The 23,565-nt window shown below is 39.2% G+C and overlaps 1 protein-coding gene across 2 annotated transcripts in view; it reads right to left on the bottom strand.

Moving 5' to 3' along the window:
* The window catches only part of LTBP1 (latent transforming growth factor beta binding protein 1), a 204,689-nt gene that overhangs the window by 104,684 nt on the left and 76,440 nt on the right, over positions 1-23,565 (bottom strand). For both annotated transcript variants that reach the window (XM_086628160.1, XM_086628169.1), the window contains exons 6-7: positions 7,321-7,545; positions 3,548-3,825 (exon numbers count right to left, since the gene is read on the bottom strand). In XM_086628160.1, coding sequence (XP_086484286.1) covers positions 3,548-3,825; positions 7,321-7,545 — 503 coding nt within the window. The remainder of the gene's footprint in view (positions 1-3,547; positions 3,826-7,320; positions 7,546-23,565) is intronic.

The raw sequence follows: 23,565 nt of genomic DNA, 5'->3' as shown, positions 1-23,565 counted from the left end.
GCCTACAAGAGGCCACACACATATCCTTCCATCAATCTGCTCTATAGACAGTAAAGTCACCTCTGATCCCAGGATATTGAATAAAACATTTCTGAAGCCAAATAAACAATCCACCCTGCAAAAAAATGTATAAACACTGATGATTGTTGAAAAAAGTAAGGATGCCAAAACTATCCAGCATGAATTCCAGAAAGGACTTGTAACACATTGCTACTAATAGGGAAAGCTCAGATTAGCAACTTGTCTGAACAAATCAAGAGAACCCTCATATTGAGCAAAGCATATAGCAAAGAAACAGAAAACTAGATTTTTTTAGAACAGATCTATTTAAGAGTAAAAAAAGACATAAAATTAAGTGTCTTTCCCAGTTCAAGGTATATTTAACATACAAGTAAATAATATGTATTGCCTGACTGTAGAAAAAACATATTAACATTTCAGGTTCAAATTTAAAAGGTGAACGAGTCACTTAAATATAGTTTTATGGCAAAGTCTTAAATGAATGCTCTATAAAATGTCACCCTACAACTCTAATTCTAAATTGAACCATTAAATTAAATAAAAAAAGGCCTCCAAAATCCTTACTATGTTCTTCTCCAAGACTGACACTGAAGGGTCAATGAAATTTGTAAAAAGTGAGAACATGCATTATTCAAAACTAGGAGGCACTACTCTTTCTTGAGAGCACTGCAGACACATTTTTTCAGAGGAACACTGAAAAAAAGAATTAGAAAAATTGGAGACCGAGCATTTAGTAGGATTCCAAGTCAAGCAAGAGGGCAACGCAAGTATATTTCCCCTTTTCTCCCCCTTTAAAAGCAGCATGCAACTGTCTTCTAGTAAATGATGAGTAAGCTTTAGTTTTAAAACTACTGCAATGCGAGGGGCATGCAGTGCACACTGCAAGTTTTGGATATGTCATTTGAAATACCTCACTCGTGCATGTGGCCGAAAGAACAGATTGGAAATTTATCCAGCATAACAGATAAGAGATAAAAGATGCAGCACCACTGCCAAATCTAAGATTGAGGAAAGAATTTTGTATTCCCCTATACATAAGTGCAAATAGTGCTTCATTTTGCACTCATGTAAAATCCATAAACTTTCATTTGAACATGTGCTTCAACACATGTCAAAGAACAAATTCAAGGTTTTACTATTCCTGAAACAGACAAGCACAAAGAGCTCATCAGTATAAATTAACACTGTAATCCTAAATTAAGCATTCAACAATTAGTGAATACAAGCCTTCAACATTCCATACGTAAACTTAACTCCAGGCTTCGAGAAACATTTTGGGGACATGATGACATTTAAACTTACTTCTTCCATAGCATTTTCAGAATGAATTATTTTAAAATAACCCTCACGTGATGGCCTAGCATCAGCAGGTCTGAAGATCTTTAATTCCACAGCAATGAGTCCTGAAACTAGAGTTAATTATGTCACTAGCAGGAATGCTACAATACTCTGCACAAGCCAGTCACTGAAAGGAGAAGAGAAAAATATTTTACAGAAAAACGTCAGTTCTTTGGAGCAGGCAGAGAATGACTGAGACTAAGGAACTGTGATTTCAGTTTGAGGTTCCAGAAGGTCATTGAAATCATTACCTTGGGATCTGCCACCTACATTACCCTCACTTTGCTTCTGATTGCATCCTTTTTCTACTCCTATCTGTCCCCCATCATTGATCTCCAAAGCTCCTTGCTCCTCTGTGAGCAACGTCTCTTCCTTCTATTTTTTGTTTGTTTGTTTTTGTGCTATTCTAATACTGGGCATCACAGAACTCACTAGCAGCTAGAAGAAACACTTGTAAAGGACATTTTGCTCTAGTCTGGCATTTCAGGGATGACGGGTGCTGTCCTTTTGAGGGAAAGGCGAATGAAATCTTTGGAGAATTTTGCTGTCAACATCTAACAAATATCTGTGGAATATATCGGGAACATATATATATTTTTAGATGCTTGAAAACTGGTTAAGTTCGGGTGCATGTTACAGGAAGGACCAAAAGCAGAGTGACCTTCATGATAAATTTAAGTTTCTGCTTCAAAGTGTCCAGATAATACAAATCTTCAATGAAACAGTCCCAATTTTTTTTTTTTTTTAGCCTAAGTAAAACAACATATTCCTTCTCTATCATCATCCCTCAAAACAAGTGATTTTTCTGAAACTTTTCAAAAAAATTCCGTCTGGGACACACATTGAACACAAAAAAAGAAAAATCAGTCTGAAAAGTTATCAATTTTGACAAGGTAATAAGCAATAGATAACAGGGTCTTACTGATTTTTTTTACAATCTCTTCACGCATGCTTTTTCTGTCTCTCTGTATATTTACATATATATGCAAATATGCAAAAGTTATAACACTGTGTTGCTTGATAAATGGCTTTCAAGACCTGAAAGAAGATACGCAATTTTGAATAGTCACAAGTAAAAACCTGACATGACCGTATTACTTTAAACTGAACTAAGGTTCTAATGGTCTAGCAAACACTCAACTAGCTTTCATGATTTTTCTACCCCATTCAATGCTCACATTTCAACAGATTCAAAACATTAGCCTACAATACTGTAAAACACATGAAGTTGTTGAATAGGAAATGTTTCAGCTCTGCAGCCCCCAACACAAGAAGGACATGGACCTGCTGGAACAAGACCAGAGGAGGGCCATGAAGATGATCCAAGGGCTGGAGCAACTCTCCTATGAAGACAGGCTGAGAGTTGGGGCTGTTCAGCCTGGAGAAGAGAAGGCTCCAGGGAGACATTCTAGGAGCCTTCCAGTACTTAAAGGGGGCCTACAGGAAAGCTGGAGAGGGACTTTTTACAAGGGCGTGTAGTGATAAGACAAGGGGCAATGGCTCTAAACTGAAAGAGGGCAGATTTTGATTAGATCTAAGGAAAAAATTCTTCCCTCTGAGGGTGGTGAGGCACTGGAACAGGTTGCTCAGAGAAGTTGTGGATGCCCCATCCCTGGAGGCGTTCAAGGCCAGGTTGGATGAGGCTTTGAGCAACCTGGTATAGTGAAAGGTGTCCCTGCCCACGGCAGGGGGGTTAGAACTAAGTGATCTTTAAGGTCCCTTCCAACCCAAACCATTCTATGGTTCTATAAATATCAATGAAAATGGCAACTCCTTGAAAAACACTGGCTGTTGAGATGCACACGCAAAAAGACTCACTAAAACAAAGAACAGTACAAGCTATGGAAGATGATGTAACCTTAGTTGTTCAATTAGGAGAGATGGAACTAGGGTTTAGAGTAATGCTTTTTTATTTGGAGAAAGAGCTTATAAATTTAGAAGTTATGGCTAGAATAACTGAAATCAGAATGTCAGGAATCCAAGTCCATAGACAACAAAGACATTAGCTTGAAGGAGAAGAAGGTTCAGAAAACTGTTATTTGGTAAAAATTTTACATTCTCAAAATAATTCTCTTTTGGAAAAGAATGCCAAATTTGTCCTTTCCTGGCAATTGGTGAAATTTTTTTCATTCTTTTATAATATTGTTTTAAAGTCACCTGTCTCAAAAGTCTTACAAACATTTCTTACCTGTGTCCCAATAGTCTCCTGGAAGCAGCGCCCAAGCTGAGTTTTAACTGAAACAGGAAACATATGAGGAATGGGTTGTTGATTTGTGTAAGTAGTATGTCCTTTCTGGGTCTTCTGATATGGAAGACCTTGGTAAGAGACCTGTGGATGTCCTGGCTGAGGTACTTTTGATTTTTGTCCTGTTGATGTGCTGTCAACTCTTGAAACTTGATGAATCTGAACTGAGGCTTCGGGGGGATGTTTCACATGGATATTCACTATGTTAGGAGGGAACTTCACTAAAATAATTGAAGGAAAAAGACATAAGAAAAATTGGTAGTAAAATACGTCAAAAAAAGATATCTTAGGCACCTCTAAGACATTTCTTTTTTGAACAGTAGAATTTTTACAGAGTGCCTTAAGGTGACTGAAATATAAATGAAGCCCAAATTCAGGAGTTAGAGAGAAGGCTACAAGAACGCATAGAGTCTCATTTACAAAGTAGAAAATGAAAAGAAAAAGTAGAAAAACTTTTCACGCAGGAAAGAATGACATTATAGCATTGTAAAGACTGCCACATTAACATGGATGTCCAAATTGGCTGGTGTGACATTAATACTTGTGGTCATACTGTGTAATAAGAATCCCATTCAAAGTTCCAGAATTCAAACTCCACTGGGTTATTTTTGTATATATAGTAAGCTTTATTTTCTTTTTCAGATCCATCATCTTTCTCTGGAGCACAGAAAAAGCTTCAGATTTCATGCCTTCACCTTTACATACCTGTCAAGTCCTGAGTTTGTCCCTGCAACACTTGCCAGCATCTCAACCACCTAAAACCACCACTACCTTCACTGAACTTTGAATTCAGGATTTGGCAGATAAAGAGGAAGGAAACGTTTTTGAGATACTTCAAAACACAGTTGTAGTTTTAAATCTAGATATATAGATTGAGACCCTCCAGTCAACTTAATATGCACAGAACTGTCTATGACTCTCAAGCTTCTTTTCTTTGAAACACAAAATGCCCTTTAAACATGTAACTCAAATTACTGTTGGGTGGGGGGCAGGGAGGAGAGGTGTGTAAAAAGTTTTATAGTTTCTAAGCTACATGATGAAGTTAACATTTACTGTGTCTCGCTGGGTCTGTCTCATTAGCAAGTGCTGCAGAGACTACTCAAGGCCAGCCAATCCACTAGATGTAACACCCCTTCCAAACATCAAGAACCAGCAAATATCATGTGACATACTTTCTCCATAATGCATACTGTATTGTTGAGTCTTCTGAATTGTCTCCTTGCCTTCAGGAGGCCAGACTGTTCTTTGGAACTTGATTAGGCATTTTCAGTTCTTATTTACAAATTTCAACCTCATAGCTCCACTTCCCAGCAAGCATATTTCATTTATTTTAGCTGCTTTAAAAATATATTGTTTTGTAGAAATTACTTTCAGTTTTTCATGTTATTTTCAATTCTCTAGGCATATTTTCAGGCTTAATTGGTCTCACATAGGAATTCCTTAAAAGAAAAAAATTTATTTTTACTCTGTCCTGCATTGTTTCATTTATGAAAATCTTCACCACAGTGCAGACAAACATCAGGAATAAGGTAGAAGAAGTTAGCAAAATACAGCTGTAGGGCCTTAATGGCTCTTCAAATATTGCATGTAGCAGAAAACAACCTTCAAGTAAAATTTATGCTACATGAGCTTTGTTACAGGTAAATCCACAAGGAAAAGATTCAGTGCTACAAGTAGGAGCAGTAAGGCCTTAGGCTACTAGACTGGTTTTGCAGAGCAAGGCAAGACAGTATAGTCTGGCTGTGAAAAGAACAAAACTCACCCCAACTTACTAGCACATATTTTTATGTGTGAAGAAGGCTATCTCCAGCTGATAAATCTAAAGAACGTATTAGCCCTCAAAATAAAATAATCACTGAATTGCTCTGCTTTAATCTATCAATCCACCTAGAGATGTTCAGATGCCAAAACCATAAAATTTAGGCTGTTTCCTCCCACGTAGTATTATCATCACAATTTTCTCCAGGTCTTGGATCACTGCCTAGATGTGCTGATTAATTTTTATTTCTGCAAGCCATTTCAGGAAGAATTGTTTCATTCTTTCCTTGAAAGAAATGAAACATTCCTCTCTCCACAATGCAACATCCTCATTTGGGCATGGAAAGGGAAAAAAAGGCATTGTGACTGCTGATGGTTCTAATGAGGACTTGAGGGTCAGGAAAAAACAAATATTTAAGAGGTCAGACTCTTTAGCAATGAGAAATCTATTGTGTGTTTTAAGATGGTAACTCTAAATCTGAAAAACAAATATGTCTTAAAAATTTTTATGGTCCACCATATTGTCTAACTTAATTTGATCTGGAATTAAGTAGTCAAAGAAATAAATTTCTGCTCTGCTAAATGTTTAGGCAATTTTATTCTCTCCCTTCCCTTCCTCCCTTTTTTTTTTTTTTTTTTTTTTTTAATAGTCAGAAAAGTTCTGGGGAGTTTTAGGAACTAGTACTCCAACATGTCAGTGGCAACTATTTCCCAATGGACTGCGAAGCAGTGCCTAGAGAACAAATCCATTGAAAAGATGGATTAGATATTTAAAAGCATTTATAAAATACTGTGTTTCCAGAAGGATACTGTTGACACTTCCTTCAGAGCTATGTCCCTGTCTGAAAACAGAATTACTACATTAGATTACATTTATCACAAACATATGAATAGTTTGGCCTCTTTTAGCAAAGTTATTCAGGAACTACTTGCCAACAGCTGAGCATCCTCACAACTTTCCCCCATATATTTTGTTTTTATTCAGAGGTAGAAATCTTGGAGGGGTAACGGTAAAATTACCCTCGACAAGAAAAAAAAAAATAAAAAAATCTGGCAATTCAAGTAAACAAATTCACAATAATTCATATGTTGTGAAACTGAATTGCATGAGTCTCTCCGTATGGATAGGATCTCACCTAGATAAAATGCTACCTAGAGTCATAGGACACACAGGAAACAAATTCAACACTTCTCTTCAAGGTCATCAGAACTTGTCACCTCACAAAAAAGTATTAAGGGAAACAGACACCTGAAGCTGACTGAACTTTCTTTGACTGTGTAAAATTTGATTAACATCACAACTTTTTTTATTTCTGGTCCTCTGCTTTCTTCACAGCATTAGCAGTAGGAAATTCTTACCATTTTTTTCCATGATAATGTTACACGACCCAGAAAGAATATTCTTAACTGAATCATATCATGGCCTATCTACATTAAGTTCACCACAAAATTAACTTACAGAACTCTACCAAATGACATAAAAATGGTAAATATGAAGTGCATTTTTAGTTTTACATTAGATTTAAATTTTGTTATGTTGAAAAGCATTGTCTTTTCCCTCCACTATTAACCATAGAATCACCTGCAACTTTCTATCTAGGTACACTGCAACTTACAGACTCTGTTCAGCCACAATCATTTTCTTTTTTGAACAGGTCTATGCTCCTGGAAGAAGCCCTGTGTTATCTTTTGACTCTGCAATCTGCATTAAATTCCACCGTAAAGTGATTTTACTTATAAACTAATTTCAATAGCTCTATAATTTCTTTATTATAGAATTTTTTTATTTCAGTCATTGAGCAAAATACTTTCCAGTTATTATGGTGAGCTCACGATTCAAGTTGTGGTGTCAAGATTCAAACTATGTAGACAGATTACTATCATTCCTGGTTAGATACTCAAAATCAGTTAATAAAATCAACTCCAAAGGAAAAAACAGCTATCAAGTAAAGAGTTACCTTTTACACCTTGCTGTCCTGACATCGTCAGTGGTAAAGTATGAGTAGAGTGGATAATTTGCGATCCTACGGCCTTGTTCACTTGTTGTGGGTGATGGTACAGTTTTGGAGTATTGGCAGTCTGCACAGGGATCTGACAAAGTTTACCAGTGTAATTAGGGGGGCACTGGCATTTATCTCTAGAACTGCACTGGCCTCCATTCATGCATGGAAGGTGGCAAATAACTGAAATGAAAACAGAAAGAAAAATTTTATTAATTACTTTAGCTTTAGTATTACCCAATCACATATCACACAGAAGTCGAGGAGGAAAGGAATAGGGCTGGGGCTCTTTGTTCTTCCGACATCTGAAGAATGACTATCCATCTGACATGCACTTTCAATTTCCTTGTGGTAGAACCAGCTCCCTTCCCCTCTTTGTGACCACTGCATGGTTCATATCTTCTCTCCATGACAAACACGGCAAGCATGTTCTTCCCTTAGAAATCCCGGCTATTTTAGTTCATTATGCTATTAAGAAAGATGCTAAATTAATACAGTGCCTGGCTGCACCTCTTATTTACATTTTGGTACAGGTATTCTTCCATAGTCAGCCTCTCATTTCTGAAAATCCTGGGCCACCTACACTTCCCTAGAAGATTGAGGGAAAACTCACCAAAGAGTAGACAGCACTGGGGGTAAATTTTCCATTTTTACTGTAAGCCTTGGCTGTTCTCTGGAAAACCATGTTGTTGTGGTTTAGGTCAGCCGGCAACTAAACGCCACACAGCTGCTCGCTGAACGCCTGGGCCGCCTGCTGCCACACATGTCTTACTGAATATCTAGATTTTTGCTTAATATTTATCTCTCAGATAAAAGAAGTTAATTTGTATACCCGCTCAGGAAGATCATAAAAACAGAGATTCTACTCAAATGATTTCAGAGATAAATTCCAAATTATTAAAATATTTAACTCTGATATAAAGGGTAATTACTTCTGTGCCAGCTAGTACTTGCATATTTACAGCAATATAAATTATCAGATGAAAGATAGAAAACATCAACATCAAATGAAAAATATTACTTAACTCAGAGATACAAGCAGTAATAAGCATGGTTCAGCATTTTCTAAAAATATGATGTGAGACTTTATAATCAACCATAATCTAGCTGAGCTGCCAACATTTTGAATAACTAAATGATGTATAAAGAACAGGAAAAATACCATAAGTTCTTGTTCAAGACAAATTAATTTGTTTTTCAGAAATCCAAGATTTTTTTGAGAAACAGCATACAATATCCATTTGTCAGCTTTAAGATAAGATTTTGACTGTAAAAAATAAACCCTAGACTTTCCAGTAATTATGGCATTTTGCTAGATTGCTATTGCTCAGTCTATATTGAATTGCAATAAAAATGAGAAACCATAGATAATGCAAGGTAATTAGGAATCTAGTGCTTTTTATTCCAAGTGGTGTAATCTCTGGACAACTGCAGCCTATTGCTATTATTAATACCATAATACATCAGTATTGGAAAAGGAACCTGTGTGTTGTGTGTTGCAAGAAGACAAAGTAGGACATTCAGCAGCCAAGGAGTTCCAATCCAGCCCTGTAATTCACTTGGCCCAGGAAAAGTGCTCAAGGAACAGTGCAATCAGCCCGGCTCGCTGTAGAGCACCCTCATGTTGTATGGATAGGGTCTGGAACGGTGATGCCTGATCACCAGACAGGTCCACGCACAAACGTATTCAGCCACAATTGTTTTTCCACTCTGTTCTGCAAATGTATATTTAATATTTATCTCATCTTATCTCATGTTTTCATTTCATATAAACTGACTGAAAGTACTTCAAGCTGTAGCACTGTGCTAAAAGGCCTAGTTGACTTCGCAAGGGTATGGACACCAGTGCAGGCATCACGTTTTTTAGTCTCAATGCTGTTGGGACTTTATTTGAGTGTTTAAAAGGCGTCCCTACAGAACAGCTGTTACTTCAGAGCAAAACGAAGGATTTGTGACCCCAGCAGTAATTAAACATGACAGCTCTCTCTCCTTCTGGTACCATTTCTCCCTGAGCAGCCACAGATGAGCAGGCTCGCTGTCACAGTGACAACGTACAAAGAATTTTAGGTACTTCTAAAGGTCTGCCCGAACAAGGTTGAAAGCAAAGGTGGTCTTCCTGCAAAAGTAACATTACACAATGAAATAGTGTAACGTAGTGTTAAGAGGACAACAATTCGGTGTTCAAAAGAAGTACAGTGAAACAAAAGCAAAGAGAAATAGTCTCACTGCGGAATTCCTTGAATGCAAGAAGTCTATGCCATAGATTTTCCTCTCGCACCCTCTGGCTTCAAGGCAAGAAGGAAATGTGCAAAATCCAGCTTTTAAACAATATAAATACACTTGGTGTTTCCACCAAAATACATTAATTTCTTCCAAGCTGCTGTTCTCCTACAAAGCAGTCGGCATCGGGACGGCCGTGCCGCGCGGGTAATGCTTCTTTACAAGGCGCTTTTCAGGCCTTCCTCTCCCGCAGTGGCCCACTGCGTAACAACAGGCACGTGGAAAGCTTTGCTTTCAAGCAAACAAAAGTTTGTGCTAAAAACATTGGGAAGGAAAATATCAAGAGAAAAGAATACATTCATGTCCCTTTTCATGACGGTTTGCTGTGGATATTCACAGAAATGACTTGTGCAAATAAGTGCAAACAAATGCCACTGAAAGGTCTAGTATGAGGTAAATAAAAAGGAATGTTTAATTTCTCAATATTTACTTACATACAGCAGAAAATAAAAATTCCAAGCTGCCCACATTATCATGTGGTGCAAATCACTCAGTCAACTGATTTATGTACAGATATATTGATTTACATCTCTTGAAGGTCTGGTCTAACGTATAAGGAACAAAATTTAAATGAGAATACATTAAATCTATTCTGAGAATATAAAATTCCGTAAGGAAAAAAAAAAAAAAATTCTGAAACATACAACTATAAGTTATATTCAGTCATGTAAAAACAAATAGGATGTGATCACCAGGCTAAACTGAAAACTTGATAAAATGGCAAACGTTATACGAGAACTTTAAAAAAAAATCCAAAATCACAAAAAATGAAGAATGAAACATGCAGAAATAAAATATCTCATAATTTTAAACAGGTACAGTAAGCACACACATGCACTAATTGCAATGTTTCCTCAGGTGGTTTATGGCCAGGAGAAAGGGCTACGTTTGATCACAACACTGATGCTGGAACTCACAGGCACACAACTTCACCAAAGCTGGAACTACACACAGACCATTTGAGAAAAGTGAGCTGAAGGCAGGTAAGCCTCTGAAAAGGCAGAGGAAGGAGACATTACTTTTCTTCCACAAGGCTCTGGGAATCTCAGGTTAACAAAGACATAAGAGCCCTGGGGAAAGGACCACTTAAGATAGGAACAGGATATAATGCCCGAGGGTATGTTTGAACTGCTCAATTTCTGATGAAAGTTTTTTGCTTTGTTTTGTCATTGAGGTTAAAGACCTTAAACAAACAGAATGGCTGAACACTGCCAGAGGCATAGGGGACATTCTCATCAAAAACCAGACCCATGCACTCAGAGAGACCATTAGAAGTGCTGGGTTTGCACTGTTCACAACTGGCATTCAGATAAATGTGCGCTGGAGCTTGGTTCTCACTGAGTTGTTGCCGTTTCCTCTGAGAAGGTAAAAAAAAAAAAAAGAAACAAAAATATTCATTATGGTGTGAAACCCTCTAGCTGCTCGAAGACTGATAAAATGTGGAGATAGATCTGCAGAAGACGACAAGAAATTTCAGTTCACACTCAGGTACCTTACAAAGAAAACAAAGAAAGCATTAACGGACCTAAGAAAAGCAACAAATTCTTCACTCAGATCTGCTGTAAGCCAAGTCTCTCAACTGTCTCAGAAGAATCAGCCAACATACGATTGAAAAAATTTAACAATTTCTTAATCTAAATGAACACCCATCCTTTAGAAATGTAGAGACAGGTTTAAGGAATTACAAACATTAAGTATTCTTCTCATTCTTGGGCAATTAATTGGTTGATTAAACTTTGATTTCTCTAGCATCCAAAGGCCTTAATTCCTCCCAGCCTGGCACAGCTTGGTGGGTATCAGTGTTCAAAACGAGTCAAGCAGAGAAAGTGTGTCAAGATGCCCCCACAGGGAGTCTCTGATAGGCTGAATGCATAGAAAAAGGAGAACACTTGCAACATGAATCCTGATAAGGCTGCCACGGCTATGGGCACGAAATAATCAACAAAGAAGCTACGAAACCACCGATACACAGTTTGTCCGTGTAATTACATCATCTAATTTGTTTTCAAGATACTCAACCAACCTTGAACAGCTCCAGATAAACTAATTTAATCAAGTCCAAATGTTTTCATTTAATCAAAATAATGTGTAAGAAAACAAATTCCAAGCGCCTAAATCCTCCTAATCCTTAAAAAATAGCCTATGCGTACCCAAACAAGCCCTTAGGATGGATGGAAACTCCCTTCCTGTAACCAGTGTTGAAGAAAATGAAGATGGGTTTTGAAACGTTCCTTATCTGACTCTCCAAATTCCTTTTCTTTTACACCTCAGGGAACATGTGAGTTTGTCTGACTTTCCCTCACTGCTCTTTGCCTTTTATACTTACACGCTATCAACTATCCAAGTGTAAGCACTATTCAATTACATCAACACGCTCTCCAAGGAAAACATTAAACTGCTCATTAGATTACAGTATTTCCACTGGATGCATCACAAATCAGATTAATTTTGTCTCTGAGTACTACACATTTATCCAGTATTACTACATGCCCCACAGCTGTTTGGGCATCTTCCATCCATGCTGTTATTAAGCACACAAAGCGCAGGGACTAGCATCGTTCTACCAAACACAATTTTCACAGGAAAGAGGAGATGGTGTTCACTGAGTGGAAGCACAGCCATATGCCATGTTCTTGTAACGCAGTGCCTCTAAACACCAAAGTTTTTGGTAAAAGTTGAAACTCAGAGGTGCAATACATAGATCTGCGCAATTGCTCCTACCTTATTTCTACTTTCTAATTGCAAATACTCTTAACAGTAACTCACAAGAGGCACAATCTACAGTAACGATGCTGTCCTCCGGTTTAGACTCCTTCCTATTCTCCTACTTTTTCTTTTTTTTTTTTTGCCACACGTCTTTCTTGCTGCCTCTCAATTTTCTAACTACTTCATCCTAATCGGTTTTCTCTTCAGACTCCTGGTTATAATTCAGAGGTGATATGTAAAGAAGTTGCAAGTTCAGTAACCAAATAATTAATTTATATTTTTAAGCAAGATTATCTTAATCTTGATATTACAAACTTGTGCTTTGGGAAGGAGAGGGAGAAAAGAAAAGAAGCTTTGCTTGGCCTTGATTTAATAGTATAGTACCTCTACGTTCACCTCGGAATTTATCCTAATGTTTGTATTCTGACAACTTTTAAGAGAAACATTCTATTGCAACAACCAAACAATTTTAAAAAGTAAATCTGCTGGTGAGAGCTCCAGTAGCAGATGAAAATTGCTCTTTTCTGCTCATCACTGAAACCAGGAAAGTGATGCCCTGCTCATGCGAGTAGCCTCGTTACCACCCACAAATCCCTTATTCTGTACCACTGCTATTCACTGATCCAAACAGTGAGGACAGCACCAGATGTGATTCCAGAAATAAGCGAGCCTGTAGAAATGGCTACTCTGCTACTACTGCAAGAAGAGTCAGAGTTTGTGACAATGGCAGTACCGCCAATGGGGGATGAGCCTCCTTATCACAGCACTTTTTAATGAAATGTCAATTGCTCAACAAGAAAAGAAAAATGTTTTGAGTCTCTCCTTTGGTTTCCTTTGTTGAATGCAATTTTGTGCAGAAACAATGGCTAAAGTATAAGGCAAGAACTCAGGCAGATCAATACCTTATAATATGCAAAACAACATGCAATTATATTTTGAAAGATGTTTGTAAAAGTAAGAGTGTTGCTGGAAAATCAGTACAGGAAAGGTGGGTAGAAAAACAGTGCACACTTTCTCAGTTGGATACACCAAAAAGATACCAACGGAAAAAATCATAGAATGGTTTGGTTTGGAAGAGACTTTAAAGATCATCTAGTTCCAACTAGGCAGGGATACCTTCCACTAGATCAAGTTGCTCAAAGCCTCATTCAATCTGGCCTTGAACACCTCCAGGGATGGGGCATCCACTGGGCAACCTGTTCCAGTGCCTCACCATCATCAGAGTAAAAAATTTCTTCCTTAGACCCAATCAAAATCTACCCTCTTTCAGTTTAAAGACATTGCGCTTTGTCCTATCACTACACGCCGTTGTAGAAAGTCCCTTTCCAGCCTTCCTGTAGGCCCCCTTTAAGTACTGGAAGGCTGCAATAAGATCACCCTGGAGCCTTCTCTTCTCCAGACTGAACAGCCCCAACTCTCTCAGCCTGTCTTCATAGCAGAGGTGCGCCAGCCCTTGAAGCATCTTTGTGGCCCTCCTCTGGACCTGCTCCAGCAGCTCCATATCTTTCTTACATTGGGAACCCCAGAGCTGAAGGCAGCACTGCAGGTGGGGTCTCATGAGAGCAAAGTAGAGGGGTGGAATCTCCTCCCTCGACCTGCTGGCCACACTTCTTTGGATGCAGCCCAGGATACGGTTGGCTTTCTGGGCTGCCAGCGCACATTGTCGGCTCGTGTTGAGCTTCTCATCCACTAGCACTCCCAAGTCCTTTTCCTCAGGGCTGCTCTCAATCCATTCTCCGCCCAGCCTGTACTTGTGCTTGGGATTGCCCCGACCCACGTGCTGGACCTTGCACTTGGTCTTGTTGAACTTCATGAGGTTCTCACAGACCCACCTCTCCAGCCTGTCAAGGTTCCTCTGGATGGCATCCCTTTCCTCCAGCATGTCCACAACACCACACAGCTCGGTGTTGTCAACAAACTTGCTGAGGGTGCACTCTATCCCACTGTCCATGTCACCAACAAAGACGTTAAATAGCACCGGCCCCAATACTGACCCCTGAGGAACACCACGCGTCATACGATGAAAGAGTTGTCATATAGAAAGCTCTCTAGTAAATAGTTTCATTTGGTTTATTACTAGATTAAGTAGTTTTTAATTAGCTTACACTAATACAGATTTCCCCAAAACGGCATGAATTTAAACATGTAATATTTTTACAATAAATAACTAAATTAGTAGGAATAACTGACAATAGAACAGTATATGTAAGGGGCATATTTCAAAGAACATTTCTTTATTGTTGCAGGCTGTTTTTATCAGGCTTGACGAATACAATTTGTGAATAAGAACACCAAAATCTAGTTTGTTTATATACTCCCAGAATTTATTTTGTTTTTCCTTATTCTGTCTTCTGTAGTTACAACTGTCATCAACATATATTCGAAGCTGTTACGCATGTTACTTCTCATACAAATTCCCAAGTCAATCTTCTGAAAAACGCAGTAGTCACATCAGTGAGTGCATTAACATTCACATTTGTTCAGTGAGAAATAAACTAAAAATGTTCAGAACTGAGAAAACTATACTTTATGCCATTTGAAGTGGTATGTTCTCACCTCCATCCCTGGAAAGATAACGGAAAAACTTATCCTTGGTGCTGTCTCTAGGCATATCAAGGATAAGAGGGTCATTAGGGGCAGTCAACATGGCTCCACTAAGGGGAAGTCGTGCTTGACAAACCCGATAGCCTTTTATGAGGACATCACCCAGTGGGTGGATGATGGTAGAGCAGTGGATGTGGTCTATCTTGACTTCAGTAAAGCATTTGACACAGTCTCCCACAGCATCCTCACAGCTAAATTGAGGAAGTGTGGTCTGGATGATCAGACAGTGAGGTGGATTGTGAACTGGCTGAAGGATAGAAGCCAGAGAGTAGTGGTCAATGGGACAGAGTCCAGTTAGAGGCCTATATCCAGTGGAGTTCCTCAAGGGTCGGTACTGGGACCTGTATTGTACGGCATATTCATCGATGATTTGGATGAGGGAATAGAGTGCATGGTCGGCAAGTTTGCTGATGACACTAAACTGGGAGGAGTGGCTGACACACCTGAAGGCTGTGCTGCCATTCAGAGAGAACTGGACAGGCTGGAGAGTTGGGCGGGGAGAAATTTAATGAAATACAACAAGGGCAAGTGTAGAGTCTTGCATTTGGGTAAGAACAACCCCATGTACCAGTACAAGTTGGGGACTGAACTGTTGGGGAACAGCACAGGGAAAGGGACCTGGGGGTCCTGGTGGACAGCAGGATGACCATGAGCCAGCAATGTGCCCTTGTGGCCAAGAAGGCCAATGGCATCCTGGGCTGTATTAGAAGAGGTGTGGTTAGTAGGTCCAGAGAGGTTCTCCTGCCCCTCTACTCCGCCCCAGTGAGGCCACATCTGGAACACTGTGTCCAGTTCTGGGCCCCTCAGTTCAAGAAGGACAGGGAACTGCTTGAGAGAGTCCAGCGCAGGGCCACAGAGATGATTAAGGGAGTGGAGCATCTCCTTCATGAGGAAAGGCTGAGGGAGCTGGGTCTCTTTAGCTTGGAGAAGAGGAGACTGAGGGAGGACCTCATTAATGTTTATAAATATGTAAAGGGTGACTGACATGAGGATGGAGCCAGGCTCTTCTCAGTGGCATCCAATGATAGATAGGACAAGGGGAAATGGATATAAGCTGGAACACAGGAGGTTCCACTTAAACATGAGGAAGAACTTCTTCCCAGTAAGGGTAACAGAACACTGGAACAGGCTGCCCAGAGAAGTTGTGGAGTCTCCTTCTCTAGAGGTGTTCAAAACCCACCTGGATGCGTTCTTGTGTGATCTGATCTACGTGGTCCTGCTCCGGCAGGGGGATTGGACTAGATGATCCTTTGAGGTCCCTTCCAATCCCTAACATTCTGTGATTCTGTTATGTTCCATTATGCCCGACTTCTGACCAGAAAGTGATACAGAGGAACTATATTGAATGTGGTACTTATACTGTCATCTTCATGGAGCTTATCAGTAAATATGTAAACATTGTAACAAGGATCTTATCAAACAAATTTTTACTCTGAATGTTGCAATACATGAATAAAAATAATCCTACAAGGCTCAACATTATACTGAAAGCACTTCAGATGTTTCCTCTACAAAGAAATAGATCTGTAACGCTACAGGGAAAAATTTCAAACAGGAACCTACCTCAAACCTAATGCTATGATAAGAAAAAACATGCATCTACGAAACTAGGTTCTCCCGTTACTATGAATTAACATGGTCATTGACTTCATTAGAATTGGCCGTGGTTTTTTAAACTATTATTATCAAGGGATCTTTAACAAAGTAATGCACCCCCACTTGGGAATGGAATCATAAGTACTGCTGTTTATCCAGACAAGGAAACCAAATTATTGCCAAAATAAACAAGCTTTGTGGTGTTATTCGTGCCTGGATCATGCAAGTTTGGTTTTTTTTTTTTGTTTTGGTTTGTTTTTTTTGGGGGGTGGGGGTTTGTAGTCTGAAAGAAAATTATCTACAAAGTTAGCGTTAGCCACAAAGAACAGTCCTGAAACAAATTTAACACTTCCAAAATACAAACAATCTCTTCTATACATAAATGTTACTTTCTGTAGGTGAAATTATATTCTTACATTTGCATTGTTAAAATTATATTACAAAAACCTCCACCACACTAGGGATAAACACGGAATGATGACATCTCTCAGGAGTTATATATAATCACTCATTATTAACATCTCCCCCTCCCACAAATCAATAATAATGTTTAGCTGCGTTGCAGGGGTCATTCTGTTGGTTTGCAGTTGAGTGCACATGACATTTCAAGACTGTTAACATTAAAGAAGTAAGCAAACATCAGAGTCCAAGGATGAACTCAACTAATAAGGAACTCTTGAGCAAGAGAATGAATCACATTCAAGTAACGACAACTGTCTTTATTCCGCTCTAACCCAACTGCAACCATATTCAACCCTGTCAAGACCTCCAAAGCAGTTGGTTGCCTCTGAAAATCCCACAGTAAGGAGAACTGTGTACACACCACATACGGATGTGCACACCTTCCTTTTATATAAAACTTTTTCTTTATCCAGAAACTACAAACAAGGATACATGAATCTTTGAATGATTTTTTTGGTGGTTTTTTTTTTTTTTAGCTGCAAAGAGCACCCTAAACTTCTAAACAGTATGAGAACATGAGGCTTTTAAAAATTGATTGCTTTAGGGAAAAAAAAAAACCCTAGAAATTCATCCCTCATTTTATCACATTATGACAGAACAGATGAAATACCCATATTTCTGTGTGAGGAATCCAGGCAGAACAATTAGAAGGAAAAACGTTTTAGCCTCTATCTACTGCTGATGGTGTAAGAGCATTTGTTTGCGAATTTCCAAGGACATGCTGTAAAAATGGTATGCCTGGGCCCTTTCTGAGATGGACTAAATGTTGTTGAAGATGAAATTCTTGTTTCCTCTACTTAAAAGGCTCACTAATGCAATCAGAAGGCTATTTCGGGATATCTCTTAGACTGTTAAATTGATAAATATTTTTGAAATCTAGTTTTTGTTGATCCAACAAGGACCTACATTTTTAAAGAAGAGGAAAGAACATTGTATCCTTCTCACAAAGCATGAGATTTCATCCTTTTGGCCCTTTATTAAGATCACTATCTTGAATTTAACAGCTCTCATGTACTAGATGGTACCTACATCTACTTTGAAACCATCTCTAACCAGTATTTCTAGTTACTAACATTCCAGAAAGTAATCAGGCATTTCTGTATGATAGCAAATAGTTATGGAATTCTTCTGCTTTTATTCTATCAGCAGTAATAATTATAAATGTGTCTGTCATATATTATCTCCTGTACTGCTACTGGGCTGCTTCTCATATAACATTTTTTGTCTACTCTGGAATATTCTGTGAATTCTTTAGCTATCCTCACCAACTTCCTATATTTAATAATTTCTAATTTATACTTATCACTATTTTCCTCCCTTCCACTTGTCATCAGGGATCCCCCCGTGTCCCACTCACCATCACAAAATCAGGCTGGTGTTTTCCTTCTTCCTTGCTGAATCATGACTGAACACTTCCAAAGGTAATTCCAATCTTTTCACGCTTTTCAGTATTCTTTTTCTCCTAATCAATTCTACTTTTAATTTTCATCTGTCAAAGAATCCTTACTGAAGAAAAATCATACATGAAGATTTAGAGAAAAAAAGCAGGTAGCTTTGAGAACTGGATTCAAAGTACTGTTCTTAGCTTGAATCTAGTCTCATGACTGAACTCAGCAGAGTTGAGAATCCCTGATCAGAAGAGCCAGTAGCAGTCACTAAAGCCATCTGGACAGGCATGATTTTACGCTTTAAAATATACTGCCAAGAATCCTAGGGAATTGCTCTTATTCTAGAAGGATTCTTCCTCTCAACAGAAAAAAATAAATTCCCAAACAGTCTTCTCTTTCTGTCGCTCTCCCTACTCCATGAAATGTCATACTGCACATATTAATTTTTTTTAAAAAAAAGAGACATTGCACTAAGGGAGCTCAATAGCTGTCATCATGCCTATGGTTATTTGATGATTTATCAATTCAGTTAAATTGCTGCATGTTTACATTGTGAAGAAAAACCTTACAGATATGCTATGTGTCTGTTATAGCCATCTTCAGGCTGCAGTCGCATCATTTTACAAAATAAACTTTCTACACCTTTTCATAGAAAAAAATGCATTTTCTTTGCACTATACATATTGATGGCATAGTTCCAAAACCAAGAACTACAGCAGTAGTTTTTAAAATTCTATTACAGATAGAATAATACATTTAAAATAAACATAAGTGAAACACTAAAAAAAGAAAACTCACTGCTTGAATGCAGTCTAGCTATTCTCTTAATGTCTTCACTGTTGTTCTCTCAATTTTGGAAGATTTATCTCTTTAAACGAAATTGTACTTCCCTAATTCTTCTAAAACTCCTCCATGTACCACTATCAGCACAAAGCTTTAACAAATCATGTAGTACCTTAAAGCCTAATTGGAGGAACGTCTGTGATGCTTCTTAATGCAGCACTACAGGCAATTACCAAGGAAGGTAAGTAGAAGAAAGCATCACAAAAATCAGATCACCTACATAGAACCATAGAGTGGTTTGGGTTGGAAGAGACCACATCTTCAAGCATTTTATATTTTCATATCTCTCAACGACAAGTTTTCCATTATAAAATTCATTCTCTAGCTCAGCTGATAAGCATAGGCTCAGCTTCTGGGATGATAATTATCTCCACGAGTAACTGAGCTGTATGTGAGCTGCTAAAAGGTTGTCTAGTGATCAGCATCACTTAGTGGTAGTGTCAACTCACTGTAAATAAGGTGCAGTAAGTGTAACAAATTAGGTATACACTAGAAAGAAGAACTATCTACTTATGAAAAAGGGGGAGAGATGCTATCTTCACTAGTAATGGAAAGCTGTAAGATCTCATCCAAGGAAAACCAGAGTCAAGTAGGTATTGCCTTAGCTCCCTGTGTCTGTATTAGAGTGAGCTGAACAGATTTCTAAACCTTTATCGCCTGTAACCTAAGTTTCAACATGCACCTCATATGTAGATGCTGACATTTAAGCTGTCTCTGTCTACATACTTGTCCTGCTATGTCTCAGTTTCTCACTATAAACGCATATCAATAGTGGCACATCTGTCATTCTTCAATGGTGGCTACATTGTCAACTATGGCAGAACCAGATAGTGAACACCGGAAAGCAGCTTCATATCATAAAGGACAAGACTGCAGTACATTTTAGAGACAAATACATCTGTCGAGTGAGCATCATGATCAGCAAGAAATCCAGAATGAACATGCACAAGATAATTTCACTGTGCTACTCATATGTCTTCCTCAGTTTTAAACTCAGTACTTTAAAACATCTCAGGAAGAAAAGTTGGATGTTGGTGACTTGAAGATGTGTACACAAAGTCAATGAAGAGACATCTGATATATCCCCAGGTGTTTCCCCCAGGCCTCAATGTGGGTTCAAAGAGCACAGGAGTCTTATAGGACCTGTATCCTTCCAAGCTCATGTGATAAGCCAGCTATTCTCAGACACGTCAAACGCAATCATAGGCCTGTGTGTAGGTGACTGAAATGAGCACCATCTGATCAACAGCTGCGAAAAAAACTATTATAGTGTTCATGTGTGGAAAGAATGGGATGGCTGAAAACCAGTATTACAATATTCAAATACTATCAGAAAAAAGAAAAGCCATGCTCTGTCATGGAAAACGGCCTAAAGCTCAACGTAAAAAGGGTATAGCAAAAATTACGGTAGTTGAGAAATGACTGACAGGAGGATTCTGGCTCACTAACAGGCATGATGTACTCTTCCTTTATGGTGTCAGCTGAGCAGCATTACCCACCTTTAAGAACCACAGGATTAATGAGTAACTTGACCATAACAACACTAAGCCGTTCTTGCTCATGCACTGTTACGATTTGGCAAAGTCACTGAACTGATCCTCTGCTCAGACACCCTTCTCCTATTAGACTGTTTCCAGAAAATGTACTGGACTTTTGCATGGAGTAAAAAGTAATAGCACCTGGTAGTGTAAGGCAGAGGAAAGAGCTGCTCTTAGACAAAGTACTTGGTTACCATCAGACAAAATGGCAAAATATCCTGAGAAACATGCAAGCGATTGGTCATGCCTCTGTTATGCAAAGGTTCTGAAGAACACATAAGCAGCAAAGCTGACACTGGTCAGGAACATCAGCATCCTTAACACTTCTGGCAACTGAATAATAGATATTTAAACTGAGATTCATCCCATTTAGCCTTTTATGCCTTCTTGAGCCATCTAAGTTAGGAGTGTTGTTACCTGAGGTTTCCCAACTCCATCAGTGAAGGGAGGCTCACCCAGCAGGCCATTCAGGCCATCCAGGCCATCCATAGGCCAACCTGCCATAAAGGTATGTCTCATCACCAACTACTAGGTTTCCGACTCGGGCACTGCAGTAAGATTTCGTGAGTGGGATGAACCCCCAACCTTAGATCCAAAGGGTCTATGAACATTGATCCACTGCATCCCATACCACAAGACATCCTCCAATAACAGAACGTTTAGTATAGAAAAAGAGAAGCCACAGAAACTGTAGTCATTACAAAAATTTCCATGATTTCCAAACATCAGGAGACTGCTCTCTGATTACCGTAACATTACCACAGTGCTCATTTTTGTGTGAAAAAGTTTACAAGAAGAATAAAATAGGAAGAGATTCTTTCAAGTGGATATCCATTAACATACAAATAATAGCTCGTAATCCAGACCTTCCTGGACTAGTTAAAAAACATGAAAAACATAAGCTATCTAAGATTTTCTGGCACTGGCTACATCATAAGAAATTGGAAAGTTTTCTAGGGAGTTGACCTTGAGGAGGTGACACAATATGAGAATATTGGGAAGGATATTATTCAGAGTTTGAGTAATAAATTAGGTCATAGGAGACCAGTGAAAAGCAAAAGACTCAAATCCTGGAGTTGTGAAGGAGGAAAGGAACAGAGTCAGTGCTAATGAGTAGGAAGGATAAAGGTTATTCTACAGAGAATGTACAGTTGGAAATTCATTAAAAACCACACAACTTCAACACTTCTCGTTGTGGTTCTTTTAACAACACATAATAGCTGTATAAATTGTTGCACAAGCTGCGTAAATCTAAAATACAGTCAGTGCTCTGACTGGTCACGTCCAGTTCCAAGCAATTAAACCGTGCACCCAACTCCCCTGAGCTGTGTACAACCCCACTGACAAGCTTCACACCACAGTGTTGTACCTGACCCTCTGCACTGAAACGTGTGCAAGCATAAAAAAAAATCCCTTTGCCCTCCTTGTCACGAAAGGCATTCTTGGACCTATGTAACTTCTGATCAGATTGAAATAAGGTGTTCTAGCACCTACATATACAGCATCTAACATAAGAGGCTGAATTCAACATAATCAAACAACAAGTAAGAGAGACACGATGGATATACTAACTGCAGAAAGACAGTATTACAGCTTATGTTATGAGACTGGTCTCCTTTGGTTCCCTATACCAGCAGTCTTCAAAGCAAGGTGTTCCCAGGTGGTGTGCAAGACAATCCACTGGGATGCTGGAAAGAAGTATTTTGTATATGTTTAATAATGTACATATATATGATATATATATAGTAGTATGTATATATAATTTATAAATAAACATACATATATTGGGGGTGCGTGCTCAAAAATTTTTTACTGATACTGATGACATCAAGCTGTGTGGTGTTGTGGACACGCTGGAGATGCCATCCAGAGTGCAAGGTCCTGCACGTGGGTAAGGGCAATCCCAAGCACAAGTACAGGCTGGGCGGAGAATGGATTGAGAGCAGCCCTGAGGAAAAGGACTTGGGAGTGCTGGTGGATGAGAAGCTCAACATGAGCCGGCATTGTGCACTGGCAGCCCAGAAAGCCAACTGTATCCTGGGCTGCATCCAAAGAAGTGTGGCCAGCAGGTCAAGGGAGGAGATTCTGCCCCTCTACTCTGCTCTCGTGAGACCCCACCTGGAACACTGTGTTCAGCTCTGGAGTCCCCAGCACAAGAAGGATATGGAGCTGCTGGAGCAGGTCCAGCGGAGGGCCACAAAGACGATCCAAGGGCTGGAACACCTCTGCTGTGAAGACAGGCTGAGAGAGTTGGGGCTGTTCAGCCTGGAGAAGAGAAGTCTCCAGGGTGATCTTATTGCAGCCTTCCAGTACTTAAAGGGGGCCTACAGGAAAGCTGGAGAGGGACTTTTTACAAGGGCGTGTAGTGATAGGACAAGGGGCAATGGCTTTAAACTGAAAGAGGGCAGATTTCGATTAGATACAAGGAAGAAATTTTTCACTCTGAGGGTGGTAAGGCAGTGGAAAAGGTTGCCCAGAGTTGTAGACGCCCCATCCCTGGAGGTGTTCAAGGCCAGGTTGGATGAGGCTTTGGGCAACCTGGGGTAGTGGAGGGTTTCCCTGCCCATGGCAGGGGGGTTGGAACTAGATGATCTTTGAGGTCCCTTCCAACCCAAACCATTCTATGATTCTACGTGCAATCAAAAAGGTTTGGAGGCTGCTGCCCTATACAATCTATGGGCAGAGGTAGTCCCCTCTCAGGGAGAAATCAGAGAACTCATGTTCCTAAATTATGACACGAAAAGCTGCTTAAAGTTCCCCTAAACATGACGTATCTTGAATAATAT

Source organism: Tauraco erythrolophus, chromosome 2 (genome assembly GCF_009769465.1).
Source record: "Tauraco erythrolophus isolate bTauEry1 chromosome 2, bTauEry1.pri, whole genome shotgun sequence".
In the NCBI taxonomy this organism is placed as follows: domain Eukaryota; kingdom Metazoa; phylum Chordata; class Aves; order Musophagiformes; family Musophagidae; genus Tauraco; species Tauraco erythrolophus.
The sequence above is the reverse complement of the archived record's forward strand: the minus strand, read 5'-3'. Positions and strand labels throughout refer to the sequence as shown.